The sequence below is a fragment of the Corapipo altera genome, unplaced genomic scaffold (assembly GCF_003945725.1).
Source record: "Corapipo altera isolate COAL_440 unplaced genomic scaffold, ASM394572v1 169, whole genome shotgun sequence".
Classification (NCBI taxonomy): Eukaryota; Metazoa; Chordata; class Aves; order Passeriformes; family Pipridae; genus Corapipo; species Corapipo altera.
In genome coordinates this window covers 760,566-787,255 of record NW_020884946.1, presented here as the reverse complement: position 1 = coordinate 787,255, position 26,690 = coordinate 760,566, and the positions used below count along the sequence as shown (strand labels likewise).

At 40.4% G+C, this 26,690-nt stretch overlaps 1 protein-coding gene across 2 annotated transcripts; it reads right to left on the bottom strand.

The window, feature by feature from the left end:
* On the bottom strand, positions 1-26,690 carry EXOC5 (exocyst complex component 5). 2 transcript variants are annotated; one of them, XM_027662542.1, is made up of 19 exons: positions 26,587-26,690; positions 22,126-22,217; positions 19,369-19,516; positions 18,798-18,992; positions 13,905-13,969; positions 13,434-13,462; positions 13,186-13,295; positions 12,682-12,726; positions 12,442-12,582; positions 11,279-11,361; positions 10,611-10,820; positions 10,339-10,374; positions 9,316-9,463; positions 7,139-7,247; positions 6,308-6,428; positions 5,816-5,902; positions 3,366-3,474; positions 2,158-2,373; positions 1-2,013 (listed from the first exon to the last, which is right to left on the bottom strand). In XM_027662542.1, exons 1-19 carry the CDS (start codon positions 26,611-26,613, stop codon positions 1,825-1,827), a joined length of 2,160 nt encoding a protein of 719 aa, XP_027518343.1. In that variant the 5' UTR covers positions 26,614-26,690; the 3' UTR covers positions 1-1,824. The 2 variants fall into 2 exon arrangements, with proteins under 2 accessions (XP_027518343.1, XP_027518344.1); XM_027662543.1 differs by lacking the exon at positions 10,339-10,374.

The window sequence follows — 26,690 nt, the reverse complement described above, 5'->3', positions numbered from 1 at the left end:
TTTTTTTGTAGAAAGATTTTGTATTGGTTAATAAAACCACAGCCTTAAAATTGTTGGCTTTCGGTTACAGAGGTAACAGAGAGGTATCATCTGAACTCACATCAGAGCTTTTGAAAAGAAATGGCAGCAGTACAAGCATGTGCCTCCTCCAGTGTCCAAAACTCTTTGTGGCTCTGCCATGGCCAAGGAATAGAGCAGTGCAGCTCAGCAAAGCAGCCAGTCCCCTGGAATACTTGGGAGACACTCTGGCATCCATCCTCTTGTTTACTGATACAATGCTCTGCTAAATATAAAATGAAGCAGGAGAACCTCAACTAACCAAGAGAAGTCCCACATGAGTCTTGTCAATGTTGACTACACCTGGGAATTCATTAAGGAAAGAGGAAAATAGAATTATCTGACCAACCCATAAAGTAAATTGATAGAAATGCTGCTCTGAAGGTGGGAGAGAGAGAAGTTTCCATAACAGTACAAACAACATGTTAGAAAGGATTTGCTCAGGGATGGTGTAAGTCAGATTGAAGACACAAACCACTGCACTTCCAACCTGGTTTCCACAAGAGTCTGCACTGAGAAAAGGTTTATTTACATCAATTTTCAACTGCTTGTGGAAAAGCCACCCCGGATGTTTCAAACATCACTGTTCCTTCAGTTCACTGTGGGTCCATGTCAGAAACACCTTGAATAAACACTGGAGCACAAGGGACACAGAGTAGCCTGTGTCCAGTATGAAAATTATGAGCAGTGGAAGAGCAGCTTTTGCACACTTCAACATTTTATATTGCTCAGGCACTGAGGATCAATTACCTTCAGCACAGGAATTTTCCACTCGAGGTTTTGGCCAGAGCCACACAGGAAAAACTGGGCTACATTTTATCCTTTCACTTCATTAGAATTTGAATTTATTTACATAAAAAGTAAGACAGGAGAAAGTTCTTGTATATTAACCCAACAATGGGCACCTTCACCTTGTAGTAAGGATGCCTTAGGCAAGGCAGCCTCATTTACTTCAGGAGCATGTATAAAATTCAGTGTGCTGGTATCAAACAGAAACAATAATGTCAGATCATACAATGCCAGTACATTCCAGTGGGCCTTTGACTATTAGGTAAAAAAAAAAACAGAGTCAAAGAGCTAAAAAAAAAAAAAAAAATCCAAAACTTTTCACCACTTTAGTTCTGTTTAGAATGCTACACAATGAATAAATTACATCTTTCTGGGATAGTGTTGCTTTTGCTCCTCCATCTCAAAGAAATTCCAAGCTAATTAATTAGAGCAAGAAATTACATTGAGCAGGATAAGGTTTTAAATGAAAGAAATGACTTAGAAACACCAATCAAAGATAATTTGATTATGATTAGCTGTGCTGAAGTCTAAGTCATTAAAATTGATGAAGGATGTTTTTACACTGGTCTAGTCTATGTAATCCATTACCTACGCTATGCTCTGTATTTCAAGTCTAACAAACGGTATCTCATAATTCAGTATTGAAGACTAAAATACTTCCAATGCACCACTTGCTTTCCTACACCAACATGTTTCCAATTAAAAAAACAAACCAAACCAAAAAAAAAAAAAAAAAAAAAAAAATCAGTAGCAAGTAGATTTGTGAAATTCTTCACTGGGAGAACTTTAGCTCACATGAAACACCACCCCGAGTTTTACCTGCTCACCTCCTACGTTGTCACGTTTAGATATGGCTGTTGCTTTATTCTGAACAGTCATTGTCCCACAAAAGTTACACCCACAGTTGGTAAGGAATCATTCCCTGTGCTTTCTGACAACTGAGGCCTGCCCAAAGGTACAGGTTCTCTTGCTGTGCTCTCAGCTGAAGTGACGGGCGAGACGAGCAGACCTATAATCGACACGCAGCTGAACGAAGGAGTGAAGGATGTTCTTGTCCAGATTAGCAAGTTGTTCTCCTGAGCAAACTTGCTTTAAGTTATCAGGGGCTACAACCAGAAGATTGCAAAGTGCATGCAAGGTATCAAAGAGCTGTAACACCAGAGCAATCTGTGGGCAAGAGAAAAGAAAGAAAAAACAGATATAAAATATTAGAGTTGCTTGAAGTCTTGTAACAGCTTGTCCACCTAGATCTTCAAAAACACTCCCTCCTGACAGAGGATTCACATCCATCATCCTCTCCTCGTGTCTTACCTTGAAGTCTTTGGCACACTTCCTGTACTCAGCCACATCACAAATAGCCAACATGCCCCCCATGCAGCTGTAGGAGTATTGCTGGAGGTGTTCGTAGATGAGCCGATGGAAACGAACTCCAAGCTCCATCAAAACTGTGTCCACATTCTTGCCATCCATGGAATTTCTGATCTTTTCCACCTGCTTTCTAACATAGCCACAGACCTTAACACAAGCCTAAATTTAAAACAAAGTAAGAATGATTAGGTAACTTACTTTCTAGGAATCTGTTCTTCTCAAAGTGGTTTCCATGTCATAAGCCAAACATGAGCCACTAATCTTTAAACTTTCACAGCACAGCATTGAAATTAGTCATTCTCCAATTAACAATTTTCCAACAGTTTTTTATTTGCCACGTAAAGATGCAAAAATGTGAGTAGGAAGATGGATGCAAGACAATATTCAATTAAGTTATAGTTCAGAGCAGTTCAGGATAGAACAGTTTCATTTTGACTTTTAATTCAAACAGTGATCAACCAAGGGGTGGGTGGGGAGGGGGAAGTGATTAAAAACTTTGTCAGCTGTAGTTATAAATTCAAATTAACAGCCATACAGGCATCTTCACCATTCCCACATAGTAAAAGGCTCTACATCCCACTGTTCCACTTCTCCCACTCCCAACTGGGAATGCTCTCTCTTCTTCCCAGTGAGTTTGTTCTCTACTCCTCCCTGCATTGTTCCCTAACAAGAGCCCGATGTGAGGCAGCCCTACAGCTCCTCAGAAACCCCTAGGCTGGGATTCAGACAGAATTGGTGGTCCAGACAGCATTGTGCAGCAAAGAATGTTCATGCAGTACCTGTGATGCTTTGTCATGTTCCTGCCACTCTGAGGGGAAAAACCACCCAGCAAACAGAGAGTACCTGATAATTGATCTTCTGAAACTGATATCAAAGCTAATTATCAGCTAAAAGCCTTGTTCCAAATCTGGGCCTCTTGGGACGGGAAAGAATGTGCCAGTTCCTCCAGCACCTCCTGATTTGTGTCTGACACTGGAGACAAAACTGCTCATGTTCATTTTCAGCTTGAGAAAATAGCCCATGACAGAGTTTGGAGGTGCTTGGTGCAGAATGGAAGTAAATTTAGCACATGCACATGTTGTCTGAAGCATGTTTGGCAGGGAACATCCTCTACCTGATGACACTCCTGAGCTGAGACTTCAGTTACTTACATTAGTATATTGAATCAAAACATTGTTTTCATCTTCTGGTTTAAAATCTGTCTTCTTCTGCTCTGCAGCCAAGATGTGCTTCATCTGTCCAATCATGCAATTCAGTGTCCTTTAAAGTTACAAACACAGGTTGGGTTTGGAAGGGAACATTTTCATTTCCTTGATTTTTATATTTACACAAACTAACATGATTCTGTACAAAAGTCAGCAGCACAGAGTAATGAGGAAAAAACCCAGCACCTCATATTTGAGTAATTTACAGAAGATACAATAAAATGCTTTTAGTGTGTCAAAGGAAATATTTCATTTAACAAACATGCACAAATACACACTCTTTTCTAGAATTGCAATGTAATTCTATAGAGAAGATATGCTTGATTTTTAGTGAGCAGTTGGAAAAAGAAGCATCAGCCCAAAAATCCCTAAAAACTCTTCCCTCCAAGTTCAGTGTCTTGGAGCACAGCACACAGCACACTGGCCAGCTGCTTTTAAAGGGGACACATTAATTGGAAGGTAATCCATTCAAATCCAGCTCTTCAGAGAAATTGGAGAGGATCCTTCAATGCAGAGGGAATCAGAAAGCTGAAGGAAGCATTCCAAAGGGTTTAGGAGAATTAGATCACATTGCATATTAGTCAGAAGCATCAGAACACACTTGGAAAGTGAAGGAGGGGTGAGGGGGAAGGAAAAACCTCTTCCTTTGCCAGAGCTTGCTATTTCTCTTGTTCTCACAAATCTAATGGAGTTTTATAGTGTCATTTATTTCTCCCTTATAGGATTTATCTGTTCAGAACATTATCTAAGGTCAAGGCCCTTTAAGTCCAAAGCAAAGGTCAAATAGCAAAGCAGCTGAGAGAGGCTGCAAACCTCTCTCAGTGCCCACCTTGGCCAGGAACATCCCTCTGGGTTTTTTTGCCCCCTTCCCTTTCCTTCATCTCCCTCATCTTTCCAACTTCCCTGAAGAAAACAGTCAAGGCCATTACAGGCATTGAAGGATTCAAGCTGGAGTGGGGTGGAGGGGAGAGGAATATATGTATCCAAAGAAGGAACAAACTCCTTTTTTCTCCTATGCACAGAACTCAGACTTGCATTTCAGGTGCACTTCATCCAACAATCCACACAGAAATTTAAGGAAATTATATTTTTCATTCTCCTCAATTTCCATTTGCAATAAATACTCCCAGAAGGCTGTTTACACAAAACACATGCTGAAAGAAAACGGGCTGAACTAATTTTGCTTGGCTAATAAATCACTTTTAGAGGTAGATTCAATTGCTGTGAATGGCACTCAAGAAGCTGCACTTGGACTTTTCCAGATTGGATAATGCTGAAAAAGTACCAATGTTTAGAAAAATTGCTTTATATTTTAAACTCAATTCCTTTAAGCAAGACAATCCATTCTCAACAGCACCAGTGGCACCACAAAGCAGCATGAAAGAGGCACACAGACACATCTCACATGTAATGTTCATCTCAAAATTAATCTCTTTTGTATGGCTGAAACACTAATTTTTTTGAATTCTCCATCCACAAACCTCTGAACATCCTGTTTTCCAACCTGTTCTCGCAAGTCTTGCTATTGCTTTTAAAAGATTATTTTATACACAAACTATTTTAATGCTGATGACCAACCTGTCTAGATCTAAGCTTATGGCCTCTGTGCTTGAAATATTTCAAACTTTGTGTTTAAATCTCGAAGGTCACTTGTAGCAGGAGCAGCTAAAAATCTCAATTGCCACTTACACATCCCCTGTTTCCACCTTTCTTTCTGCACTTCCAGAAAATAATACACCAAACCAAAAGTAGGGCATCGCACAACAGCTCCATTTCCTAACATTAAGCTTGTTAGTTTATTATTTGCCTCTGCTTGCAAAACAGCTGTGATTTTAATTTACAATTTTTATAGCTATCCCCTCATTTATATTCTGAGAAATAGAAAAAAGATTAAATGAGTCACAACCTCAAAGCAAGTCAATGTCAGAATCAAAATTATTCCAGGTCTACAGACTTCTATGACTGGGTCTAATCCATAGCACTGCACAGATTCCAGCAAATCATCTAACCTATTTTTGTCAAACTTTGCTCCTAATGGAAATCCTGTAAGTGTTTAACCTATTTCAATCATCATTTCTCCCTCTTTTAAAGTAGAAAAAAAGAGTTTGAGACAATAAGGTAAAACTGAACTATTGCACTCTTTCAACATAACCATCTTTTAACATCCTTCCAGAAGTATTTATGGGTCAGAAATGTGCCACAGAAAACATGACCCTCTAACCATAAAAAAATCTGAATTTCCTATGCACAATAATGCATGTTTATCATTTAAAAAAAATATTAAAATATCAGTTTTGCATTCAGGACTAATTCATGCTTAAAAGGACAGTTAACATGCATCACAAAGGAGTTTTATACAAATTAAGAATTAAGAGAAAGTTTAAATCTCTACTTGCCTGTCAATGCCCATATCCAGCTTCACTTCCATTTGTTCTATGATATCCTTTTTCTTCTGAAGGCATTCAGATAATTTAGGAGAGGAACTGCAACAGTGTAAAAGGTTGGATGTGTGACAGTGTAAAAATATCAGGGTTTGCTGCTTACAACAGGATTCAGTGAAGATTTCCCATCCCATCAGAAAGGACCCCAAGGCACAGCCACAAACCCCCTTTAGTCCTACCTGGAATGCAGCAGTGATGTCTCCAAGGAAAAATTGCTTCTCCTACCTATCAATACTCTTGGAGCTCACTCTCCATCATTAGTTTTCAAAGGAACCAATTTAACTTCCCTTCTTCCCCCTCCCATTATGGTATTTTATCCTCCACAATATCAACTTGATCTAGTCTGAGCATAAACTCCTCTTAACAGAGATGAGGAATGAAAAAAAATTGCTTTCTTTACCAAAAAAACACCACTCATATTGGAAATATTAATCAAAATAAAGGTACCTGATTAATGGCATCAGATGATCATTGAACTGCTTGTCAAATAAATGGAAAATGGTATTGGCCTGGTGGACAACATCCAAGAAATACAGATTTGCATTCTTTGAATCAGAAGAGGGAATGCCTAAAGCAAAGGAGGTTTCATTAGGATTGTACAGATATGCAGTTCTTATAATTAGCATGATGACTTTTTAAATATGCAGAATTTTTCCATGAATGCTTAAATCACAGGCTTAAGAGTTTCAAAAATTTAAAATGGTGCCATATATAGGGTACTTCTCACAGCTATATTGGGTAACAGGCACAAGCAGAGAACTATCTCACTGTTAAAATTTCTAAAAGCACAACAGGACAGTCAATTTAAAACCTCCTTCAGAATGGGAGTTTAATTTTGTCACTTAAAAATGACAGGTTCTCACTGTCAAGATTTTAATTTCTTTAAACAAGCAGTTTTCTTATTTACTGCCACTCTAAAAAGCACAAACATACAAACAAGCACAGAATTCTTATGAAAATTAAGACACTAAGCCTTAATATAAAAATATTCCCTTGTTATGGCACGGAGAACAATTAAAAGAGGCAGAGAGTGCTGATGTCCCAATTCCTGTGACAAAAATGTTTTTGAAGACAGAAGCCTGTTCCCATCTGAGCACCAATTTCCCAAATGAAAGCTACACTTTAGAAGACATTAAATGTTGACCCCAAAACACATAAAATTTCATTTAACCAACACACTGTGAACAAGGCCAATCAATAAAGCACAGCAAGGACCTGCAAAGATCCTCTGCACAAAAAGGCCAAGGAGATGAAATGCTCAGAGAATCCTGTACTCACCAGCAAGGCCTGTTTCTAATGCATAATCGATGTGTTCAGTGCATAAGAACTCTACAAGCATAGAAAAAATTCTGAAAGCATTCTTGGGTAAGTCAGAGGGATCAGAGAGCTTCAAAGAAAAAGGAAAAAATTATCCTAAAGGTCAGTTCTACATAGATTTGAAAGTTTATTTGATATGGCACAGGGGATAAGCTTAAAATGTAACAAGTATTCCAGAATAATTGGAATTTTATTTTAAGTGAAAAATATCCATACAGAGGATTATAGGAACAGCCTTTAGTATCAATAAACCCTTCAGCATTTACAAGTAAACTTAAGCTGCCACAGATGCTACAAGAAGCAAATGTATAAAGTTAATAATAATAATAATAATAATAATAATAATAAAGGAAGATATTAATTAATAGTCCTTAAAAGACATTTTTTCAGATGTAATCTTAGGAATTATCTAAACCACAAGCCACTGGATGCTGGGAATATGCATACAGAAGAAATTACTTTATCCACATCCTGTATTTTTATTCTTTCAATAAAGAATAAAGGCCACAGGCCACAGTGAGAGCCAGGACAGTGGGTTAAGCTGCACCTCCAGTTTCTGTCCTTTTATCACTGCAGCAAAACCAACACAGCTGAAGCTCAGCTCCATTTAGGCCAGTTCAGCTGGAGCCAGTGGAGCACAAACACTTTTATGAGGTGAGGCAATGCCCACATTTCCAAACAGCACCTGTACTTTGATGAGCTGGGAGCAACGTGGGATTTGGGACAGCAACCTGTCAGTAAATCCCCTTTCTAAAGGAAAACGTGGCAGGGCTTTTGTACATAAGAGATACAGCTTTGGTTTTTAAGGAATTAGGTGAAGGCTTTTATGAGTAAAAAAGATTACTACAGCAATTCAAGTTAATTTACACAACAACACTCATAGATATTTCTGCTGGTTTTCCCCCCCAAAAACACAAAACCCCCAACAACAGACATTTACAAACACTGAAATGTTTCAGTATGTGGTTACAATCAGAACTAACAACTTATTTTTCCTGAAGCAGTCCCAGTTGGTGCAGTGTATCTGCACACATCTGCTATGTGAGATAAACATCACAATTAAATAGCCAGGGATATGTGTACCTTCTCTTCTGCAAAGTGAGTTGCCTTGTCCACAAACCTCTCAGTTCCAAAACCCTAATTCTAAAAGTTTCCTTTCGTGCCAAGATCCATCAGGGTTTCCACCCCAATACAATTATTTTTTGACCAAATATGAATAAATCTGATCCCAACAGGAAGGTGGGGAAAAAAAAGGTTGTGCACGTGTGGAAACAATTAGTTTATATCATGAATTTAACAACTGTTTCTAGCAACTGTGATATTGAGAAAATTAATGATCTATCTGTCTTACAGGCAGTGGTTTCACCACTAGGAAGGAGGTGATCCCAGGGTGTGCAGGTAACACTGCTGTCTCTGTATCCTGTTCTATCTTTGGCCCTGCTAGGTTTATAAAATGCTAAAACTTCCAAACGTCTGAAATGTTAAGTTTTTCTGCCCTCAGCTCATTTGGAATGTTAGAGGAATTAAAATTTGTTAGAAATCAGTGTGTTTAGCTAATAAAAAAAAAATCACTAGCACTTAAGATTGCAATTGAATTTCAAGGGCTTTCATTTACCCCAAGTGCCAGACAAATATGACTGACAGGCAGTAAAAGCAGCAATTTAATCAGAAGTAAAATACTTATTTTTGTTGTTAGACTAAAGCATTTAAAGAACACTAGAGGGTAAACAATGTTAAAGACTATTTTTCTCATTAGTGATCATTCACCAAGGCAAGAAGAAATGACACTTGACACAGGAAAACAAGTGTTGAACTGTTCACTGTATTTTTAAAGCAGGAAAAGAAAACCACATTAAAGGCTTATCAGGTCTTGGGTGTAATTCAGTAAGAAAAGCAATGTAGGCAGTAGGTTTAAGCATCCTCACTTCTCCCGGAAAAAGTATTATAATAGTATTAAAACCCACAAAATACAACTAAACACACATGTAAGAGCAAACCCTGCTCCACTATGATCCTGTTGCAGTGGAAAAAACCCCAAAAGATATTTTATTTATTCCTTATTCTTATTCCTCAATCAAAAATTTAACCTCAAGTTAGAGTTTCACACGCAAAACGAAGATCACAGGAAGCAAACTCACCCTGTGACATCTTTCAAAAGCTTGTTTGGTTTCTTGCAAAAGGTTAACCACCACTTCTTGTGACAGGAAGGTTTCCCCATGTGTGTCAATGCTTGGCCCCAAGGGTAGGTTTGTACGTTGCCTCAATCTCTCTTTGAGGTCTTGAATACTGGAACAGAAACATTCCCAAAGAAGAATTCACTGGATGGAAATTTCGCTACTGAAATTCCTCAACAATTTAGGACATTTTAGTTGTTAACTTAAAAAACGAAACAAAAAACAGGACCCAAGACACGGTTTAAGATATGCAAGCATTAAGACAAGTCTTGCAAGCTTTAAAAAACATTGCCAGTAAATGCAAAACTACCACCTCTGATTCCACCATCAGCTGTGTTCTACCAGGGCACGTTCACACGAGGGACCAGCTACTCCCCTTTGTGGGATAAGAGTAATTTCAGTGGAATCCTATGGCACTTATGCTCCAGGGACAAAGTTTAGTCTCCATATGCTGTCACACTGCACTTTCAAAGCACCAATGAGAGCTTTCCACCTCATCCACACCCACGAATCCTCTCATCCTCAGCAGTCCTTTATTTAGCCAAGCATGCTCCGACACATTTCCATGCATAAAACAACCCAGAAAGTTACTCACTATGGTAAATTTAATTTTCCCCAAGAAAATTAAATTTTCTTTTTTTTTTTTTTAATTACTTTGCTGCTGCTCATTCCACATCACTTCTCACTCCTGACACACTGAGCTCTTTGAAAGGTGCAGTAGCTTCATCACCTCTCCTTCACACAAGTTTAAATCCTTCCTATCCCACTTCTCACTACTCCTTCCTTAGTTTCTCTACCCTGAGGATAATGAAGTCTTGTTTTACCTTTCTCTAAGTCCATTGCATCTTCTGGGCTCACTAAGAGCTTTCTCACTGACATTGCTATGGTCTTTTCCCCTTCCTAGGTCTTGGGAGGGGAACCACAAGACCTGGGCAGGTGAAAAAAAATGTATGCTTTTAGATACACACATATACATGCTTTAGGTACCTTAGTTTTGCTTCAGTCCTTTTGTGGATCTGGATCCTAAGTTGAAACATAGGTTGAACTGGTATTTTTCACTTCCCATATGTATAAATACCATGCATCACCTTTCACATGTAACACACTTTTTAGCAGAACATAAAGGTGAAAGCAAATTATAAAAAGTTTTAGGTCTTTTGCAGTTCATCACTGTACATCTGACAGGGCAAATAGGACACTTCTCCCCTCACCACCTCCCTTCCATCTTAAAATCATGGAACTTCCCAGAAGGAACTTACCCTCCAGTGCCAATGGACCTCTTCTGGTGGTTTTTGGAATCATAGTAGCGCTGCAGAATCATTGCACTCCTGCTTTTCAAATACCCAATTTCCACCTCAATGTAATTCTCCAAGTAGGAAATGAAAATGGATTTGATAAGCTTAGACAAGAAAGTCTGCTTATCAGTACCCAGGTTGAATTCCATCAATTTGCTTGACAGATTAGTGGTTCTTCATGCAAAAGAAACAAAAGAAGGGGAGAGGAGGAAAAAAAGGTGGAGTTTGGATGAATTACAGCATCAGATGTTTGTAAAGTACACAGCACAACAGAACCCTGCAAGGCTTGGAGCCGTTCTGCATTTAAGGAAAGAATTTCCCATAATTCAGGTTTAACTACACACAGCACCACTGCCATCAAGTTGCCAGTGAGATGGGGAGGACTGGCTTTTGTACAGTTTTAAAATGACCCTCAAAGATCACTACACTCAGTACTTCCCATTAAAAATAATTATGGTAATTTTAAGTTTTCTTTAGGAAAGCCACCATTGCAGAAGTTAATGGCCATATCATTTTTTTCAATTTTTATGAGACATTTCCATTTCTGGCTCCTCTTTCAACATCCTGAGAATCAATCCATCTGTTACAAGAGAATATCTACAACAATAATTTCATCATTGATATATAAATACCTTGTATATAGATCATAGAGATTCTTCAGATACTGTTCTGCATCTGATTTCCTGTGTTCTTCTAGCTGGTCCTTTACATAACCCTGTGAAATTTGGTACATCTGTTAGAAGATCAACTGACAACCACAGGTTCTTAGATTATTAACCACTTCTTCCTAGATTATATATAGTTTCCTGGAAAATGTATGTCTTACTTTAGGTAATTCATCTATCCTTTGTTTTTAAATCTCTACTTTACACATCCAGCATTATCTACAGAGAAAGCTGAATGCATCTTTTAGAAGAAAAGTATTTAATAATAAAGGCAGTAATGTGTGAAGCAAAGACAAAAGGCAGATGGCTTTGAAAATACACTTGACCAACTAACACCAAATCCCCTCGTTTTAAGAATCAAAAGCACCAGAGGCCTCAGGGCATTTCTGCAGTTGACAGTAAGCAAAGGAGATGGTTCTATATTTGCTTATCATAATACAGACACAAAGCAGATACAAGCTTAGAGTCTTCTTGTCATTGACTATTTGGACAAAAGTATTATTTACCATAACATACTAAGTCCAAACTGACACAGAAAATTGGGGTTGAAACACAAGCTCAACCTCTGCACTGTAAGAAAGACATCTACAGGGAAATTGCTTTTTGCAAGGGATGTCATGTTGTTGACTTTAAGTACTTTAGTGAGTGTATTTGCAGGATGGAAAACTTAACATTTTCAATTATTCTAGATTTTCATATAAATATTGCATTAGCTGCAAGACAGTATTCACAACATAAGTTATTTTCAATTATTCAGTGAACACACATGACACCCAATCCCAAGAATGAACAAATTAAAGATGCTTATTAAACTTCTTTTCCTGACATAGTCTTGGTAGGGGGCATAGAGAAGAAATCAAATACACATATGACATCTCATGAATTACCCAACAATATTCCCTAATAATTTTACATATTGAATTTGAGTATTTTCAGTCACCCTGTACCCAGAGCACAAGCAGCTTTATTTAATATAGGCCTGATTATCTGTCTGAGTTGTTACAGAGCAATGAATATGATTCTACAAGGTTACAAATATTGTAAATTCTCATTAGTTCCTGTTACTGGATAAAATATTTTTTGATTAAAAGTTTCCTCGCTGAACTTCAACATGTTAGAATGTGAAATACCTGAAGTTTAACTTCAAAGATATTTTGAATGAGTTTGGCTAGCACAGTCTCTGGATTGCTAAAGATTTCTCCAACTTGCTTATTCACTCTCTGGCAGAGAATGGCTGCATCTTCAAAGACATCATTCCTCAGGAATGCTCCCTAGGGATTTAAAAGCACATTTCACAACAGATTTACAACCACCTATAGGACTACATAAATCAGCACCCAAAGAGATACATGTAAAACAAACTGCATTACCTCTTGACACTGTTTTATGTACACATCAACACAGTGGGAATAGCCCTGTGAAAGGAGAAAAACAACTCAGTGTTAAAGCAGTGCAGAATGAAATCAAGCAAATAAAATACCCGTGAAAAGTTATTGCAAAAAAATTGAGATTCATTCAAAGTGTAGACTTTTCCAAACTCATTTTTGTCACAGATCTAACATACCTTCACTGACCACCACTCTACAGGAATATACACAAGTTTCAACGTTCTTTCTCAAACATAAAAGTTCACAAACATGCAGGAAAAGATTAGCTTAGAATGTTCTCCACTGATGTTGCCTCCAACCCTCCATCATCTGCCCCCCTTTATTCCCCTTCATCTGATTTCAGATGGAACATCTGGGTATTTTTGAAGTTATACATGTCATCTGATATGGTGGTTGTTCCCATGCAAGATGTTCACTTGAAACAGGCACTTGTTGTACCACGGGTTGTTTTATTCATGTACTTAAATGGAACCCCTCAGTTTTTACCTTAAAATGAAGCAAAACTGCTGCTACTTCTCTCATCCTGGAGATTTCTCCTCTCCGCTGTGCACTGGTAAACTCTTGAATTAACTGGCACTCTAAATCGTGGTACTTACCTGGAGAGAAAAGGGGATAACAACAAAAATCCATCAGGCACTGACAAAAACTGTAATGCTGACAGTATTGCTTACTTCTCTAATCATCTTTAACAATTCAAATATAGGAATATGGATTGAACTGCATAGATAACTTACTTGCTATCTTCGATTTTACTTCAGAAAACCTGTTAACAACAAAAAAAAATAGCATGATTAAATTCAAATCCACATCACAAGAGGAATCACAGGCATCCCAGAACATGAATAAGAGGCACTCTACTTAAAAATGATAACATGTAACACAAAGACGACAGAAAAGTTCTCTGCTTTATACCCCTAAAAACCTACAAGTATCTAATTCAAATCTACCATTAAGTCAGCAAAGCAAAATTATCCCATTAAAAGTCTGTTAAGCAGTTTAGGATGTGTATGTAAAGATGATCCTACAACATGAGCATGTGAACACAAATTTGAGAATAGAGGAGAGGGAAATAAGCACACAATCCAGCTCAGCAGCTGGGCATGAATCACTAAGCACAGCACCAAAGGGGAGACAAGGGAAGCATCAGGAAACTACAGCTATGTGAAGATTTATTTTCTTAAAAAGATGTGCAGATAGATTTTTACCTGTCAAAAGGCAGTTCCTGTGCAATCAAATGCAGTTTCTGAATAATATCAGCTGCCTCTTTAATCTGTTGAGAGGAAGACATGACAGAATTATTAAAGAAGGTCTGATTGTGGGCTATTCCTTTCCTACCCCCCCTCCCTGTCCAATTTCATACCCACAGTTCCTATTTCTAAAGCTGGTTGAGTTGACATACCCATGGAAGAGATCAACCCCTTCAAGCTCCTGTATGTACTTTTAAGATGCTTAAGGTATTTTTCTTGAACACAAAGTTATGTAGGTCAAAACATGGTGAAAAGTCTTGCTGCATGTTCCCATTGGGCAGGTCTGTGGGGGTGTGTGAGCTACCTGGACAAACATCTCTTCACTGCACTAGGCCAACAGAGCTTGAAGACCAAAGATTCCTCAGGGCTGATTAGATCACACCTGGGTAGAGCAGTCTCATGGAAATCTGTACCCTTCCATTTGGGAATAAAATATATAACTGTAACACAGAGCTGTGACATCAAACTTCAACAGTAATTGGGATGAAAGTCTGACTGACTCACACCCAACCAGAAGAGACCTCTGTTGAACTCAGAAGGGAAATGGCTTGTCAACCCTGTCAGGGAAAGCACTGGGAAATGCTTTAAAACTGATGAAATTGGCTGTTTCTAAAAAAGCCATGACCTTGCTCAACACTCAGAGAGGAGGAAGGGGAAAAAGGGGATCAAAGCAGAGTATTCTCCCAAGGAAGGAGAAATGGAAGCTGTATTAGAAATTATAAACTCTGAGGTCCAAAGCAAAAACCAAGATGAAAGTCAGTTAATTACATAGCTACAAACTAAGAATAGCTGTATAAACACAAAGGTTAACAAATAAAGATAACACAGCATGCAAATTTGTGCTCTGTCCTTGGTAGCAAAACCTTTTATCATTTATTCTTCCACCATGGATCAGCACGGGAAGTGCATCTAAGTAGTGCTTAGTGACTTCAGCTCCACTGGCCTGAATAAAGTGATAGAAAACACCAATCTGAAAATGTGGGGAACGCAGCTGGTTGCAGCTGAACCTCAGTGGATTTAAGCCCAGTGTTGGCTGGGCCAAACCGGACACAGCTCTGGGATGGTTTTACAGGCTTTACTGAGCTGTCCTGGGGATTAGAAGGCTCCTCAAAGGGGGTGGTGAATAAAGGTCTGTGTATTGGGGGTACTGACTGACAGTGGCTGAAAGTGAGCTAGAGTGTGCCCAGGGGGGCAAGAAGGACAATGGCACGTGACCTGGATCAGCAACAGCGAGGGAGCAGGACCAGGGCAGTGACTGCCCCCTGTGCTGGGCATTGGTGAGGCCTCACCTGGAATTCTGGCATCAGTTTTGGGTCCCTCATGACAAGACATCGAGGGGCTGGAGTGTATCCAGAGAAGGGAACAGAGCTGGGGATGGTCTGGAGCACAAGTCCCATGAGGAGCAGCTGAGGGAGCTGGGGGGGCTCAGCCTGGAGAAAAGGAGGCTCAGGGGGGACCCTCTTGGTCTCTCCAACTCCCTGACAGGAGGGGGAAGCCCGGTGGGGTTCAGGCTCTGCTCCCTGGGAACAAGGGACAGGACGAGAGGAAACGGCCTCAAGTTGTGCCAGAGGATGTTTAGATTAGATATTAGGAAACATTTCTTCACAGAAAGGGTTGTCAAGCACTGGCACAACTGTCCAGGGAAGTGGTGGAGCCACCACCCCTGGAGGGATTTAAAAGCCATGTGGATGTGGCACTTGGGGACATGGGTGGGCTTGGTTATGCTGGGGGAATGATTAGACTTGAGGATCTTAGAGGGCTTTTGCAGCCTGAATTATTCTGTGATTAAAACCTTTATAAGCTGACACAATGGAGAACATGGAGAATATGCAGTTTATCTTGTTCTTCCTGTTAGTGATGATCCAGGGAGCTGAAGTGAGAGGAAAGGAAGCAACCAAATCCTATTCTCCCAGCACTCAGAGCGGGCTGGATTAAAACTTTGCAAGAATAGAACCAGACACACAGGTAAGAATGGAGAGCACAGGCATCACACGAGGTTGGTTGTTCAGCAAAAATAGGGGCACTCAAAGTATATCCACTCTGATTATTAAGAGCAGCTTATGTTTTGAACTGTCAGCTCACAATAGCCTCTTAAGCCAAAAGCAGCCACGCTCCTCAAATAAATCCAATGAAAGAGCAGTTATTTCTATTGGCTTACAGCAACCCTAATACCCAACAGTTGTGATCAATACTGATGTCAGTAAATAGTCTATATATCAGCAGTTATTCACCAATGCTATAAAATAAAATAAAAAAACCAAAAACCAAAACACTCAAACAAACAAAAAAAAATGCACAGACACAACATTTTCTTTGTCTCCTCTTCACACAACAGCTGTTAACAAACTTAGATTTTATTGAATTCAGGGCCTTTTCTTAAGCACAACAGAAGCCATGACAAATCAATCCTCTGTGGTTTCTGCTTAAACCCGGACATATTTCATTTTTAATTGAACCAGGCTTCTGTAAACTATTAAAACCAAAATAAATATATTCTATAAAATACCACTGGAACATATCTGGCAAAAAATCACCCTGGAAATCATGGAGAAATAAGAGAATTTTAACATGGCACATTTTTATGCACAACCGAAAATGCATAATGGAATAATGTTGAGTACAGAACATAAAGAGAGAAAGGGATATAAGAATAACAGTAAACACATTAAGCAGGACAATGTTACTGCACAATAAGCAAATGAGCTGCTAGATCATTTTGATAGTTTAATTGTGTTAACTGGAGTGATTTGCTCACTTCAAGACTCTTCAGCACACAAGAAGGATTGGTTAGCTGGCAGCAGAAGGAAAATTATAAGGATTCAAAATATGAAAACACAATATATAGTTTGGGACAATACAGGAGGGAAAACCTTCAGTCAGAGGTGACAAGGTAGAAGTTAGACAAAGAGAAAGCAATATGGGAAGCAACACATTGAGTGTAGGGGGAAGAGGAATCCAATGGACTTTAAGAACTGACACTAGTGAGAAAAATATCAGTTAGGAAATAACTGCATTATAATTCATTTTGTGCCTCTCCTTTCACAGTATCTCTTGCTCTCAATGCCTCAAAGAAAAACCCACACTTGTGAGGGCTGGCACAGCACAAAAAAATCTTAACATCCTCCAAAACACCATCTAAAAGCCACATCAGTTCAAAGATCAGAAGACACCGACAAGGCACTAAGGTTTTACATTTAAAAATATTTGTTACTATCTCATACTTTAGGGCTGTTTTTAGTTCAGAGATGCATTAAGGTGTAACAGCACATGTCTAGGCAGGTTCTTTTATAAACACTACTTTATTATTAAACGAGGAGGCAACAAGTTACAGAATCCACTTGACTGAAATTACCTCAGTAAGCTAACTTGTATCCAGTATTTCTTGTTTGTGTTCCCACGCACTTCCCCTATAGACTGGCACAAGACTTACAGCCTTTACTATATTTGTCTTCCTCCAGCTTTGCTGAATATCTTGTTATTCTTCAGGGATGTATAAAGATTCATTTGTTTACAAATTTCCAGCTTTACCCTATTTATAAACCTGATTTTTCTGATCCTCCAATAGGGTGGATTATGAAACTTCAATTTACAAATAAAATGAAAGCTGAATTCTATGAGACTCTTGAGCAGACAACACATAATTCTCTAACTTATGCTTTGTTATTTGCCATGCTGTCATTAAATCTCTTTAAAATGCATGTTTTATTACTACATAGGAAAAAAAAAAAGAAAACTTTACCTAGTTCTGGAAAAGGCTGGTCAGAGAAGGAGTTTCATTATGTTGAAACCCCTCTGTTTCCTTTGGAAGTCAAGGAAGTTTTTCCTGTGCTCCCTCTTGAATTAGGGCAAACTATCAACTGGTAATTACCATCTATCCACAGCCCATGAACTGAAAGTCAGGGAATACAACTGCATGAAATGATGAGTTTTTCATTTCCCTGAGATACCTCCAGCTCAGTGGAGAGGGGGTGACTATTAACCTGTTCTCAGGTCTTCTAAGAGCTGCATTTCAATCACATATTTTTTTGCTGAATGTGCAAACCAAGTTTTTGCTGTTCCCACATTATTATAATTTTTTCCTGACTACAATCCTACCACTGCACAGAATTTAAGGAGAGAGGGAAGATTCTTCAAGACACACCTAAAAAACCCTCAAAAAACCACCAAACCAACAACTCTAAAGAAAACTCCACCAAGCCAACTCTACTTAATCTGCATAGGGAACCGCAGTGCTCTTTTGTTTACAGCAGGATTCTTTTCCTTCAGTTTATTTCTATTTGCCACACCATTCAGCTTGTATTTGCTTCATGAACACACTCTTGAAGCATAAGAAAAACAAAATGCTTTAACAGTTCTTTGAAGTTTTCCTGCCTGGTTCCTCTAAATTCCAAGGGTGGAGACATAACCACAGGACTATACAAAGCCCCAAGGCATGCTGTGACAAAAAGGTATCCAAGGCCAGTGGACTGACCCAACAGAGCAAAGTTTCACAAAGAAGTTGCATTCAGAACTGTTCTGCATTACAGGATGGAACTGAGGCAAGGGGTTTCAAAGGGAAAAGGCAGATATTGTGTGGACTCCAAAGTTGCCCTCCCAGCGTTCCTCAAATCTCCGATAATTTCATAAAATGAGAAATGCCAACATTGCCACATTAAGCATCGCTGAATACAAATGCTTTATCAGCAATCTGCAGCCCAGTGTTGTTCATTTACATTTCAGAACAATGCCACTTTAACAAGTCAGTCACCCAGTGGTTTGAAGTCTGACCATGGTAAGTCATGGTAGCAGCTTGTAATTAGGGCAGCACCGCTCGTTGCTTTGAACTGCTTTCATCCCGCTGACAGCTCTTACCTTTTCAGAGTTTGTAAAAACATCAGACTTCAGCTCTCCATCCAGAAACTCATTAAAGTATTTCATCAGCTTCTGAGCCTCCACAGCCCGTTGCCGTGGCGTGTTTACCCCCTCCAGCTGGTCGCCAAGGTGACAGACCTTGGTTGCTACATAGCTGATGTGCTCATCCAGCTCTTGGAAATGTTGGAAGGCAACCTGGGAGAACAGAGACATGGACACTAAACCCATGATTTCCATTTAATGTACTCCAGGAAACACTAGATTTACTCCAGCAACAGGCACAGTGAAAGCAGGTGCTGTGTCTCAGAACCACTAATGAATTACACACATCCCATTAAAGTTTAGTGTCTTCCTTTAAACTGCTGTGAAGATTCACTACTTTCACCCATCACTAACACTCGTTAATGGAACATGCAGATAAGCCCCCCTTGACAGGAGAAATTGTTTTTCCATCAAAGCCTCTTTACTCTTATCTCACAGAGAAGCACAATGGACCAAGAAAAGTTAAAGGAGCACACGATGCTTTTAAAACTTGCACAGCTTTGCACTGACTCTACTCTTCAGACTTCACCTGGTTGCTTTTCTGCAGCTCTTGCACTTTCTTGGCAAATTCCTTTGCTTCCTTCTGGCATTGCTGTTCTAGTTTCTCCACCTTCCTCTGAATCCTTTCATCCATTACCTGTAATTCTTGGATATGATTTACGAATTCTTCCAATAATCTGATTTAGAACAAAACACAGGAAAACACACTTTAGTTTGAAACACACTGTCTTCCGCAGAGAGTTTAAAACACCTTGAAGGAAAGAACTTGCCAACAAGGCTGATATAACCACAACTTAAAAAGGCTCTTTTGTTTTAAGGTCTATCCCCCTGGCTGTGCAGCACTCAGTGCCTACATAAAAACTGTGTATGGTAGGCCAAGGGAATGTAGGGGGATAAATAAATTCCAATCACTCAAGAACATGGCTCAAAATCCTTCTATCCTCATCTTCCCTTAATAATTCTCATAAGGACAAAAAGAGTTCAGGCCACTAAATCCCTTCAATGGAAGGGCTACAAAGGGAAAATATTTTCTACTGTACATGTTACTGTAAAGTTGTAAATCAGCATCCTATTAATAGGCAATTACTACCTGGTTTAATAATGTTGGTTTGATTGATTTCACTTCTTCCTATACCCATTTTAAGGCTTTTTCTGCCCTTTCCCACCACTTTGATTTTTCTTTCAGACTCACAGTTTACTCTCCCCAATCACCTCAATGCATTCTTAAATTTCCACTATTATTTCCATTCCATTCTTAATGTCTCTCTCTTTCTCACTCCTGTTCTTGCCCATTCTGTCCCCTTCCTGTCACCTTTTCACTTCTACTTTTCCAAACATCCCAGTCACTGATGCTCAGGGAATGATTATTCCCAGATCCTCCAGAGCCATGAAACTCATGACAGTAACTGAAAACATCTGAACCATTAGAGAACTCTGCTGTCCAGCTTTAATGTCTAAGCAGAAGAGGAGAGGAAATGGGAAGTCCTCAGGGAGCTATTTCTGGACTACTCAGGAACCTGCATTTTCACAAACACCCTGTTCAGAAGGTGGATGTGAAGCCCTCCAACCTGTGGTGCAGCTGCAAGGCAGAATGAGCCCACTGCTCCTCTCCTGGCTTGCCAAGTACAGGCTACAGACTCTCAGCAACCAGAAGGAAAAAGAATGAATTATTCCCCCCTCACAGGCTCCTTCCCTGCTTGCCAGAAGCCCAAGAGGAAGCACATTGCATTAGATTCCACAGAAAACCACAAGGAACAGGTCCAAGCTTACAGAAATATATTTAAAATAAAATCTGAATGATAGTGACACACAACACACTTTCAAACAAAACCCTAGGGAAGTGCAGAGAGTTTCTATTCATTTTAACAAACTGATTCAACCTGGGGTTTGTTTTTTAAACAGATACTGTGCCAACTCAGCACTTATTCAGCCACAGTACTCAATATAGTGAGAGAGGAAGGAATGTTCAAGCAGAAGAGGCAGCTGCTGGTCAGGTTTCTCAAAATATAAATAAAGACTCCAACACTCTTACAACCAAACAAAAGCAGCATCTTCTAATAACAGAAAAAAAACCATACACCAAAAGATCTGGTTTTTTTGATATTAATTTTGGCTCTCTTCCCAATACTAGAACATGCCACAAGAAAAATATTAACTGCTGCAGAATTCTCCTACTTGTCCTGAAAAATATGAAGGTGTTTCACAGAAGTTAACACAGGCAAACCAGCAGAAATATAGAGGATCTGTTAAAATGAACTGGTACTGCTACAAATTATTCACTACCCTAAAGGAGATCCCAGGAAAAAGTGTGGAGAAAGAGCTCCAGGAAGCAATGTTGTGTCTTTCCAGGCTTCTTCCTGCTTAAAATCACATGTAAAGCTCTGCACAGGATACAGGCCCCAGACTGAATGTCAAGGGTTCAGCACCTTGCTAGAAATCCAACAATATCCTTCCTCTTCTTGTGTGCCTCCAGAGAGCCAGACTGCTCCAGGAGGAATGTCTTTGGCCATGCTAATAAAGTGTTTTCTATTTGCTTTTTAACAGCAACAGCTGGTCTATGAAGTTAGTTATTCCTAAATTTCTGTAGCTCAGGTTACTGCAAACCATCTCAATCTGGAATAGGATCACATGGATGAGAAGTCCCCAAGGCACAGCTACTGCAGTTGCTGATCTCCCAAGTTATAATCATGTGGAAAATGAGAACACTTAAGTTAGTTGTGTCTTTAAAAATATCACCAATACTGGTACAAAAGCTAAAAAGTAGCACTATTTGAAAGGTACTCTTTCAAGCAAAAGAAGATTCAGGTAGATCCAGAAGTCAGAATAGCTTATCATGGGATCACATCCCTAGAGCTGCCTTTCTTCCCACCCTACCTGTTTGTGCTGTTTGTTTGCACCAGGATTGCCAACTACGGGGTCTTAAGACAAGGCAGCTCAGGGAGCTGAAGTAAGAAACTCATTAAATGAACTATCACAGCAGTGAAGCCTCATGTTATGCTTTAATCCAGCAACTCTAGTGCTTTGGAACACTTGTGTCTGACAAGGACAAACACCACCAAATTTCCTTTATTTAAAAGGTCTAAATCGGAAAGTGACTTTCCCTATTCTTGTCACTGAGTAATTAGTTCTGAATAATTAGCTCATGGTCACAAATTTTAGCAATTCTCCCAAACGAAAACCTCCTTGGACACACAGCAACACCACACAGAGGCTTTTTGCTACATGTGGAATAAAACAGTACAATTAGAGACACATTCACTTTGACCATTATGCGGTTTGGTTTTACCTTTTCGGATCAAAAGCTTCTCCACCTCTGGAACCTCCTCCAGGTGTTCTCCATGCCAGGCGTTCAATGTATTCATCTGCCACAAAAGGCTCCTGGCCACAGAATAAAAACCTCCTTACAATGTGCCCACAGCAGGTTCTTCCTTAAGCAGCTGCTCACACATCATTTTGAAAGTGTTTGAAAGCTTTATTACAATCAAGAGGAAGCACAGTGCTGACAATTACCCCATCATCTCTTAGCTTTACATATTTAATTTGAAGAACACTGTTCTTAATATGGTGACTTTGAGCATCTAGTCTAGATTTTAGGATTTGCTGCAGGTCTGTGAGTTGGCTCTAAATGACCTTATTTCCAGCTGAGCCTGTGCCTTGTCCTGCCAGAGTCCGCTGGTTTGGGATGTTACATCACCAGCCATCAGCTGCACAGCAGAACAGACTGGAGAATTCATCTGTCTGAAGAAATTATGTGGAAAAATAAGCGTTTGGTTTTGGGTTTTTTTACAGTGGTTCAACCCTCTGGTGCAGGTCACAACATGGCATCACACCCAGAGCTGGCCAAGGCACTGCCCCGTGGCAAAACCAGCACCAGATGCCACCGGACATTGTGCAACATCGAACTGCAGCTGCAGGAACGAAGCAGATAAAAAGGGAAAAACAAATCACACAAACACATGAGGGACTTGACCTTCCCAAGGAGGAAAAACAGGGTATGAGGGGATGCTAAAAGCTCAAGGTTATGCAAGTTTCTTCCATATTTGCTAGTTCTTCCCTTAAAGCACCGCTCCAGGCTGAAGAGTTAAGATTATTTCTCAACTCAGCGATGTTCCCTGAAGGCAGAAACCTCATTTATAAAACCAACATCTCCTATTTTGGCTGGCACAATACTTACACCAGCTCAAACATTTCATCACATGGTTGATACTAAATTACTCTAAACACAGTCCAACATTTATCCTTAAAAAACCAGTATTTATCACTTCAGCTTCACCGGTAATTTAGCAGCACTGAGTAGGTGCTAAGCTCAGCACATCTAAAAATCAGCAAGTAAAGTATTCCCACAACCCTCAGGATTTCATAGAAACCTTTTAAATTACACACAGCAACAGTTTTGAAAGTGTGAAACAACCCAAAACAGAGCTGGGAGTGGCTCTGGTTATTAGGGGTATTTGCCACAACCGATGGTATTTGCCATTTCTGGTGATGACAGGTGTGACCATGCTTTTGATAAAACCTGGTCTTAACAAATGAAAGTAATAAAAAATAAACAGGTATAAAATTGGTTATGGTATCAATATGTCTGAAACTCTGTCACAAGTAATAGGGAGGGAAAAAAACCAGCATTATAGAGTTAGTTTAATAGCTAAAACCAAGGGTTAAAAAGCACATATTGCCAGTTCAAGGTCTGTTTTCTCAGAAACAAATTATGCCCCATCCAGGCAGGCCCAGCCATTAAAGAGAAAGATTAAAAGTTTTTTAAATATACTTTGCAATATATTGAATCCTGCTGGATGGGGCAGAAATTTCACCCTTTCAGCAGATCACCCAGTAACTCCTCATGCACAGACTGCCTCGAATAACTGTGTTTTACTGGTTAAACTGCAAAAATGACTGTTTGATGCTGCATAAAAACAATTTCCCTACAAGTCACTCATCTCTTTAACCAAGTTCCTCCTGATACAAAACATAAAGCTTCCTTTACCTGAATCCTCTTCACCAAAAATCAAAATGCCATGTTTTCATACCTATACAAATTCTCTCTTTATTCCTCCTTTACATGTAAAAGTTTGGGAGCATTTTTGCAAGTTTAATTATAGGTGAACTGAGACATTTGATACTGTAACTTCCCTTCAGGGGAGTTCTCCAGCTTCCCAATTGCCTTAGGGCTCTTTGCAGCACTTCTCCTTTACATGAAAATCACAATCTTTCCTGCAGCTCCCTCCCTTGCATCCCAAAAACGAGCCAGACACATGGCAAGGAATGGTGTGGCTGACCCCATATGCAGATGTAATATTTCAAAGGGGCATGACCTGGAAAATACCTGTTTTTCAAGAACACTTCCATAGGACAGCTGTCCTTCAGTTCTTTAATCATATAAATATATCACATTTATATTTATATCACATAAATCCTGTTCTGCATTATTTAAGGAACATTAATTGCAGCGGATATCATATGAAGAATATTGATCAACAGAGGGAAAAAAAAAAAAAAGAGCTTTTTCTTCCAAATTTCCACAAAGGCTGTGCTAAAAACAATCTACTTGATTTATAAAGAATAAATGAAGTTCAACAGTGTCTTTCTAAGACATGATTTCCCAGGTTCCGCTGCAGATCCAAAACTTTTTAGTTCAGTTTGTATATCGTATCTTCCACATCCATTTGCTTTTTTAAAATGTTATCTTGATAACAGGGTTAACCCAGAGCAGGCAGCCTAATTCCTATTTTAAGTCTCCTCTCCTGTCCTGCAGAAATTGCTGAAAATCAGCTATTACAAATGTCATTTGCAAGTCCTTTGCCTGTTATCAGATGAGCCCCAACAGTCAATTTGAACAGCTTTGAACTTCCCTCTGGCTCCAGATGAATTAACGTGATCCCCTCCACTCAGCCAATACTCCTGATTTAATAAGAGATAGGCCTCAAGTGGATGATAACCTGGTTTGATCTGGTCTTTATAAATGAAACTACACTAACAGGCAAATTAAAAACCAGTTTAGAAGTAATAATTGTTAACTTATGCTTCAAGTGATGCGAGGGAGAACGGAGTCCGCGTTGTGTCCGTTTTCAGCACAGATCCTGCTACACAACGTCACAAATCCAGAATGAAAATGACTTCAGAACACACAGCCATGAAAATATGGTAATCAAATTCCACCCTCAGCACACAGATAAGGGTTACTCCCCTAACAAGCACATTTTCATGTTCTGACCTATAAGGCAGTAACTTCAAACTAACTTAGTAGGCCACGTTAAATTAGTGAACGCCAACAAAGCCTCTCTTGCTTTCAGAATGAAAGAGTAGTGAAAGCAGGAGAGACAGAAACACTGGATTTCATGTTGGAAAACATAATTTCAAGCCCAGTCTCTAGGCAAAATTCTCACCTAATTTGAAATTTCATTGCAAAATGGAGCAAATTGTTGCACGGCCCAAAGCAGCTAAAACATAAAGAGTTTTCTTTCCGTATCCAAGCTACCCCACATCCAACATCCCACAAAGAACAGAACTGCATTGTCATTATGTTGAGAAATAAACGGGCTCCTAAGAGATGCAGAGAGGCCACAAAACCTGGCACCCAGCTACTTGGAACACAGCATTTCAGTCCTGCTATTTTTTTTAAAACCACGCAAGCCAAATGATGTGAGTCATAACACTCCTGTGCCGTAACTGTGATTCATAAATTCGAGTGCACACAATGCATTTATCATAAGCCACAGATATAGGATCTTCCAGAGAAACAGGGAGACCTTCCCTGCAGGCTGGGCAAAGCGTGTCCCAGTGACAGCCCATCAAATGAACAACTGGCTCATGAGAGACCTGGAGAGCAAACACAGGACACCTGGTGATGACACCACATCCCCGTGCACGAAGAGGGCGACACACTTTTTGTTTATCACAGGTCACGTCATGAGAGCTCATGGTCCAGGCCAGGAGTTGCTGTCACAGAACCCCAGAATGGTTTGGGTTGGAAGGGACCTTCAAGATCATCTCGTTCCACCCCCTGCCACAGGCAAGGACACCTTCCACTATCCCAGGTTGCTCCAAGCCCCGTCCAACCTGGCCTGGGACACTTCCAGCGATGGGGTAGGCACAGCTTCTCTGGGCAACCTGTGCCAGGGCCTCACCACCCTCACAGCCAAGAATTCCTTCCCAATATCCCATCTAACCCTGCTGTCTGTCAGTTTGAATCCATTCCCCCTCGTCCTGCCACTCCACGCTCTTGCCAAAAGTCCCTCTAGACCTTTCTCGTGGGCTCCCTTCAGGAGGGAGATGATCCTTGTAGGTCCATTCCAGCTCAGGACACTCTGTTGTTCCACGAGAAGGATCTGACAACCTCCTGCCATTCCCACTCCTTCGTGGCCTTGGGTGAGCAATTCCCTTTCCCGTTCCTGGGTTCCACAGAGGAAGGGCAAAGTCATTTCCTTATTTCCTTGCAGCAGGAGCCGCACTGAGACACCCCAGCGCCGGGGGCTGAGGAGCGTGTTCCTTTGGCAGAGGGAGGCAGAAGGAGCGCGGGGCCGGGCCTGGCCTGGCCTGTCACCCCGGGGAGCCCGGGCAGGGAGCGAGGGAGGGAACCGCAGCCCCCCGGCAGGGCCCGGGCGCCCCGCGCTCCCTCAGCCCCACACACCCACCCCCCGCTCCCTCAGGTGCCCCCGCACACCTCGCGGGGAGAGGCCGCCGCATCCCCTCGCAGCGAGCCGGCCCAGCCCGGCCGCCGCCTCCCAGCCCCGGAGCCGCCCGCACCCACCTCGAAGAGCTCGGCCGTGGTGGCCATGGCCGCGGGGAAGGGAGGCAGGGAAGGAGGGAGGGCGGCGGCCCCTCAGCGCCCCTCGGCCGCCGCCGCCCCACCGC